The 7,173-nt window shown below is 63.0% G+C and overlaps 1 protein-coding gene across 1 annotated transcript; it reads right to left on the bottom strand.

Annotated features, from left to right (window-relative positions):
• Positions 1–240: 240 nt before the first annotated feature.
• On the bottom strand, positions 241–6,497 carry LOC311629640 (NUT family member 2G-like; the record flags this gene model as incomplete). Its single annotated transcript, XM_084897907.1, has 7 exons — positions 241–291; positions 1,638–1,754; positions 2,203–2,426; positions 2,846–2,982; positions 3,416–3,544; positions 3,892–4,606; positions 6,482–6,497. 7 exons carry the CDS (start codon positions 6,495–6,497, stop codon positions 241–243), a joined length of 1,389 nt encoding a protein of 462 aa, XP_084754033.1.
• Between the last annotated feature and the right edge of the window lie 676 nt (positions 6,498–7,173).

The raw sequence follows: 7,173 nt of genomic DNA on the forward strand, positions 1-7,173 counted from the left end.
TCCTCCCTTCCTCTCAGGTCCCCTCCAAGGAGCAGCGCAGACCCGAGTGTGGACACAGCAGCCCAGAGCATTTTCAACCAACACTCTCTTTATTCATAACTGACCCACAATGCCCCACAGGTGCTAGTCCTACCCCCACCCCAACCCACCTGCCCTAATGGTCCTCCCCTCCCTCCTACCCCAGCCCAGGCCCACCCCCCCTAAGGGTCCTGCCCTCCCTCCTGCCTCCATCCTCCCAGGTCAGGGGACCAGCAGGATCAGCCCTGCCATGAGAAGGAGCCCGTGGCTCCTCTGGGGGACAGCCAGGTCCCATCAGGTCTGGGCCCCTCGGGGCGCGGGCAGTGGGGGGCACTCCCCTCTGCTCCATTCTGGCTGCAGTGCCGCTTCCTCCAGCTCCCGGGGTCAGAGGGCTCACGCTTTCTCTTGTGAGGCTGTGAGGAGGGAACCGGCCCCGGAGCCAGTGCTGGCCTCCCCCAGACCCCGAGGTCGGCCCCTGGGCGGGGGGTCTTCTCCGCATGGGCGGGGCCGCCCCCCAGAGCGCGCTTCTGAGGCTGGCAAGCTGCAGGGGAAGCGCGGCTGAGGCCTGGTCTCTGCAGGGACCGGGCCTGGGCAGCGCCCCGGGGCCCCCGGCCTCCAGGGCAGGCCGGGCCCGAGGCAGGGCCAGGGCTCAGAGAGAGCGCGCAGGGCAGCAGGCGGCGGGGGGAGGCCCAGAGGAAGGCCAGGCTGGGAAGGTCCTCCTCGTCCTCATGGGGCCTGGCCGCTGGCCCCAGCGTCTCCCTGACCACAGAGGCTTCTCTGGGGATGCAGGCGGCCCTGGGTGTCTGTGCAGAGTCCGCAGGCCTGTGACCCTGGGCAGCAGCGGGGGGGCATCCAGCCCGGAGTGGTGGCTGCTCCTCAGGCTCCGAAAAGACAGCACCAGCCAGGAGCCAGGAACAGGGGGCTACTGCTGGGCCGTGCCCCTGAGGGTTCTGGAAGCCAGTCTCTGGCGGGCAGGCTGTGCCACTGACCCCCAGCTGGGGGCCCTGGTCACGCCTCCAGGCATCTTGGCTGCTCGCAGGCTCAGAAGGACGTGAGTCCCACAGGGGAGCACCGAGGCTCGGGGGTGCCTGCACGCCCCCCTCCTCGGAGGACAGGAGTCGCCTCTCTGCCAGCTGGAGGGAGAAGGGACAGTGACTGGCGCTGCACACGTGTGTGAGGAGGAGGAGCGGGCGATGGGACAATGGCACTGAGGGGAGGGGGAAGGAGCTGACACCGGGACTCGAATCCATGGCAGTCATGAGGCTCTCCTCTATCCCCTGTGCCATATTCCCAGCTTTGTGCCCCTCCCTTCTGGGCTCCCATCCCCCTTCCTCTCTGTAGCCCTCTCCTCCTTGTCCTCCCGCTCAGCTCCCACCCAGGCTGGCCCCTCGGCATATGCTGCCTGCAGGCAAGGGTGGTGTGGACACAGGCTGTGTGTCCTGGTTCTGGGGTGCTCCCTGCCCCGGCTCCCTGAGGTCCCCCCGCCCTGATCTACCTGGAGTTTCTCCCTCCCAGACTCACCAGGGCCTGTCCCTCCTCTAACTCCCCTGGGGTCCCTGGGTCCTATGGTCACTTGGGGTCCCCTCATCACCCTAAGGTCGCACCCTCCCCTGGCTCACCTGGGCAGCAGTGAGCCCTTCTTCCTGCTCCAACTCCTCTGCGAGGGCCAAGGGGTCCAGCTGGGCGTCTGGGGAATTCAGTTGCTTCAGGAACTGGGGGTCAATGACCTCCTCCACCTGGGACAGAGGAAGCGGCCGTGAGCCCCTTGGCAGGGAGGGAACTGGGAGGAGCGGGGCCCGGAGGACAAGTGGGAAAGCCCAGACCCCCGTCCCCCTGCACAAGTGGGTGTTCCCCTCCATCACGGTCATCCAGTACACACACACGTACACACACACACACACACACACACCTGCATGTGTGCACACACACAGAGAAACACATATATGCACACACAGAAACACATACATGCACATACATACACAAGGGCACACCCACATGAACACAGATACCACACACCACACCCACACAAAGCGCACACATGCACACACAGACACACACACTCTCAGGCGCCCAGCTCAGGAGCAAAGAGCAGAGCCAATCCCATCAGCCTGGGGGAACCCGGGTCTGGGGGCAGCAGCGCCACCCTCTGGGACCTTGTAGGCCCGGAGCTGCAGGCCAGCCCACCTGGGTGACAAAGTCTTCCTGGGAGCACAGCTGGTCCAAGTAACTCAGGAGACCCTCATCCTGCAGCCACTCCACTTCATCTGCCCATCCTCCGCCAGGCGTCCCCATGGGCAGCGCCTCCGTGAGGTCCATGTCCTCCTGCTCGGCCTCAGGATGGATCCCATCATGTGACTCGGTCTCCCAGGGCTGCGGGGCGGTGGGTACAGCCTTCCTGGGAGTGGGCGCTGGGCAGAGGGTAGAGGAGGGAGCGTGAGGGGACAAAGCTCCCACCTGCAGGGCACACAATGCAGAGGGCAGTGTTGGGGCATTAACACGGGTGCGGCTGTGTGAGGGGAGGCCAGAGGGGAGCACCCAAGAGGGTCAGCTGTGAGGATGTGGGGAGCCACCGGCTCCCAAGGGGCCCCGCAGCCAGCCCGCTTCTCAGCAGACTTCATGTGGGCCCTTGGCAGGGAGCGGGGTGAGGGGATGAGAAAGGGGACCCGGTCCAGACCCCATGGGGACACAGGGCACTGAGGCCCGGCTCTCAGGGCTGTTTCTCTTCAAGCCCAAAGCCCCCTGAGGAGAAGGCCATGTGGGGGACAGTGGCCTGCGCTGGGCCCTGTTGCCTGGGGCCAGGGGCTCCTGTGGGAACGTGCTGGCGTACCTGGCTGCGCGCCCACCACTGGGGCTGGGGGCCCCCGAGGACCAGGTCTCCGTGGGGCAGGAGGCTGGGTCTGCGCCCCCTTCTCCAACTGCAACTTCTGAGCCTGCATCTGCTCCTCCTCCTCAAACGCCATGAACCTGGGGTGAGGGCACAGGGCTGTGCTGAGAAGGAGCCGCCAGGAGCCCGCACAGGCAGCAGCAGGCAGAGGATTGAGAGCAAGTGAGGGCCAGACCCTGGGGAGGCAGGAGGCTGCTGGCACATTGCTGCACAGCCCCTCTGGCTGGGGTCTGGCCCCCTGGGCAGACACCCCCTCCACAGCCTGTCCTGAGCCTTCATGTCCCGCCCAGGACGGGTCAGCCTCAGAGGAGGGGGAGCTCCCGGGAGGTGGAACAGGGGCACCCACGCTCTGAAGCTGAGGGAGAGGCTTCCCCAGGAGGAAGGGCCTCTGGTCTGCGGGGACCCCATGCTGAGTGACACCCTCCCACCCCTCCTCTCTGATGAGACCATAGCTGGACTCTGCCCCGCAGTCAGCCCCCTCCCCCGGTGTGGGGACCCAGGACCCTGACTCACTTTTCTGCCATCTCAAAATAGACCCTCCGGTCACAGTGGCTCTTGCGCTGCCATTCCTGCATGGCCCGCCCTATTCCCTCCTCCAGAGTCATGGTGGGCTTCAGGCGGGACAGGGGCCGGAGCTCTGGCCTGTAATGCCTCAGGGTCAGTCACCGCCTAGCCTGGCCTCTGCCCACCTAGCCACCCCAGCTAAGTGGAGCCAGTCGCACCCCCACCGGCAAAACTGAGCACCAGCAGGTGAGGGAGGAGGCATCTGTGTGCAATGACAGGCCTTCCAGCTGCTGCTGTCAGGGCCTCACTCCACACCAGCCCGTGAACCAGGCCTGGAGGTGACCCCGCACTCCCACCCATAGCTGGTATCCCACCCTCAGGCCTTCCCGCCTGCGTCCCAGCATCAGCCCGCCTGCAGGGCCCTCCCACCTCCTCTGTGATGGGAAAGCTCCAGGGGCGCCCCCTGCCCTGCCCAGGGCACTCACATGAGGAAGCAGCAGAGAGCGTCCACATCAGGGCTCTGGGGAAGGTGCCCCCGGGCCAGGGCCTTGAAGTGCCGCCAACGACGAAAGTCCTCGTACACACTCTTGGGGTCAGAGGCGTCCAGTGAGGCCTTGGACTGGGAGGCAGCCAGGCCACCCTCCCTGGAAGCCCCGTGTGGCCCTGTTCCGGGGTCCACTCCGGGGACGATGGGGATCAGCTGGGCAGCTGGTGGTGGATCTTGAGGAGGAAGGCTGGGACACCAGCCTCCATCGCCGGCCTGGGTGCCCCCGAAAGCCGAGGCGGGCATAATGTTCTCCACCGCAGTGGCTTCCAAGAAGAGGGGTGCAGGACACACAGCACCCCCACAGGCGGCACCTGGAGCGCTCCCGTAGAGGGGGGCCTGGGTCAGGACAATGGTCTGAGTCTGGGAGGGCTGTGGTCGCCTCCCTTCTGAGCTGACCTGGGCCATGATGTTGTAAGCCCCAGTCCCAACGGGGCCTTGTCCAGCATCTCCTGCCACCAGAGGTGTCCTGGGCCAAGCCGGCAGCACCAGGGGGCGGCCAGGAGGGAATGATGGGGTCCTGGGGGGCGGCAGGTGCTGCTCCCAAGGGGGCCGGTGTGCCGGGCCAATAGAGGGCGGGGGACAGGGCTGGGCCATGAAAGGAGTCAGGGAGGCACCGGGCTTCAGGCTCACATCCTCTCCCAGCGCTGCAGATGCTGTGGAGACAAAGGAAAGGGGGAATGGAGGAGGAGGCCCAGCAAACAGCACTGAGGCGCTCTGGGCCCCTGTAGCCGCTGGGGAACCAGGGCAGTGAGTCTCACCAGGGAGGGCCCTTTGGGTGGGCAAACTGGGGAGGTGGCAAATGTCCTCAGGTCATGGTCACGCTCTGACCTCCAGTTGGGAATTATTCCACTGGAGAGCTTGCTCCCCGTGTGCCAAGGCTCCCTGACCCCTGTCTGCGAGAGGCACCAGCCCAGCCAGCGCTGCCCTGAGATCCTCCCTAAGGACTCCCCGGCACCGACCCTGCCAGCCTCAGAGGCCTGGCCCTGGGCAGACATCTGCTCTGGGCCAACGACCCTAGGCAGACCCACTAGCACTAGTGACCTTGGAACTGACATCTCCGAGGTAAGTTCTAGGCACCCAAAGGGCCTCTGAGAACAGCCGTGTCTAACACATTAGGGCCCATCTGCTCCTCAGTCTTCCTCTTCTCAGTACAAACCGCCCCCTTTCTGTCCTGGGCTTGCACAATAACACAGAAACACTCGAGTAATGTCTCTGCACAAGAAGGCACAGGAACCCTGATCTAACCCTCCACACACCGCCCAGCATGCACGTGTGTCAGAACCAACAGTGAACACTTAACACTGCCAGGTCCTGCCACTGGGCCCCAGCGCTCAGGCTGATGGCCACCCTCAGGAGCTCTGCCATTTCACAGCCACCAATGGCTGCAGAGAGTCAGAGGAGGGCCACGGAATGGGACACAGTGGGGCTGGTGGTAGGGGTTTCCAGAAACTTCCAGAGCTGCTGTCCTGTTAAATGGGTCCTGGGACTGCAGACTGTGTGAGGTCCTTCATCTCCAGCTCCCAACAGTGGGAAGTGAAGGCACAGAGGAAGCAGGTGTGAGCGGTGACAGTGGGACACAGGTGTCTGAACACATCCCCGCTCAGAGGAACCAGAGCAGACCTCGTCCAGGGGAGCACACCTCAAGCCGCGCCCTCATTACTCAGGACAGGCGCCTTGGCCTTTCACACTGACACAGACCTGATCCTCCTGCCCCTGTGCTCCCTTTCCCCCTTTAAAAAAGAACCCGCCTTTGCAGACATTCCACGGAACACCACCCACGCTCCACATCTGTTTTCTGTCCCCGAAGCAGGGACGTGCACTGTCAGCAAAACCCTCATCCCAAAGATAAAGGCAGGGCAGAGGGTGCGCCATGAGATGCAGCACAAGAGGGATTCGGGCTGAAGACCTGGGTGGCACGGGGGGAACAATTGGGGACAGTCAGGGAACTGGGCCCTGTCTTGGTGGAAGTTTCCCGGCCGCCCTGCCCGTGTGGAATCCCAGCCAACAAGCAGCCCAGGCTGAAGAGCAGTGAGCTCTGGGCTGGAGGCAGGGGAGAGGCTCTGGGCTGCAGCAGGTGGAGGACCTTCCAGCCCAGCCCTGGGGAGGACATTTCATTGTGGACTTGGCCACATACAGCCCCACTGGACAGCTTTCTGGCTAAGACCACCCTCCCACTGTCCCATTGGCTCAAGTGCACTCAGTTCAGTCCCTTAGAAAGATGCCGTGGGGCCAGCTCCAGGTGACCCAGAACAGCACCCAGGACTGGGCTTTCCCGTGACCACCCTGACCCCCTCCACACCCAGGCATGTCCCTGAGCCACCCTGACCCCCTCAGAGGAGCCCTCCCGGCCAGTGCCCTCACAGGTTCCCACTGGCTCCCAGCCTCCCCGGGTGACAGGTCCTTGGAGGTCTAGTGCTCTCTCACCCCTACTTCAGTCAAACCGTGTTTCCCCAGTGACACATTTCAATCCCAAGTCTTGAGGGACAGCTCAGTGTTTAAAACACACCCCCTCCAATCTATAGTCCTACCTCCTACTGAAGCCATCCCCGCGGGCTCATTCACAAACCACCGCTGCCTAGAAGCCTCCACAACGAGAAAAGTCAAGCCGAGGATCCAGAGAGTGACCTGCTCCAACAGCTGCTCACCATCCAGTGGAGGGAAGGTTGGGATTTAAACGGTAGAATGTGGGGCTCCTGACCTTCTGCAGCGGGGGAAGGGCAGAGGGCTGGTTGGCTGGGGTGGTGGGGGGCATTCCATGGAGGGCTCTGATAGGTAGGCAAGAACCAACAGTTCCGTTCAAATTTAAAGTCACAAATTTAAAGACACACTAACAGTAATGACCTCCAAGGTAAGTTCTAGTCACTCAGTCATTGATGTGTCCTTTATATACGTTCTTGATCCATCACCCTAGTTCTAGGTCCCTCAAACTGCTTTCTATCTGGTCTTGGTTTACTTCAACACAGGCTACATTTTCTGAACAAAATTCAGTACATGTTGCCTGAAGAAATAATGGGAACCTATGGCTCACGGATCCCAGGGTTTGAAATTAGGATTGACCCCACAGAGGCAGCATGCTGGATTTCATTCCTTAGGGACCAGTCCTGTGGCCCCAAGTTCCGCCCAGTGCTGGGAGCCCTGCAGATGCAGCCGGCCCAGCCTTACAACCATCCCCTTTGCTCCAGTCCATCAGTGCAAGGCCTGCAGCCTACAGGGCAAAGCC

Source organism: Pipistrellus hanaki (assembly GCF_964339955.1).
Source record: "Pipistrellus hanaki genome assembly, chromosome: 11".
Lineage (NCBI taxonomy): Eukaryota > Metazoa > Chordata > Mammalia > Chiroptera > Vespertilionidae > Pipistrellus > Pipistrellus hanaki.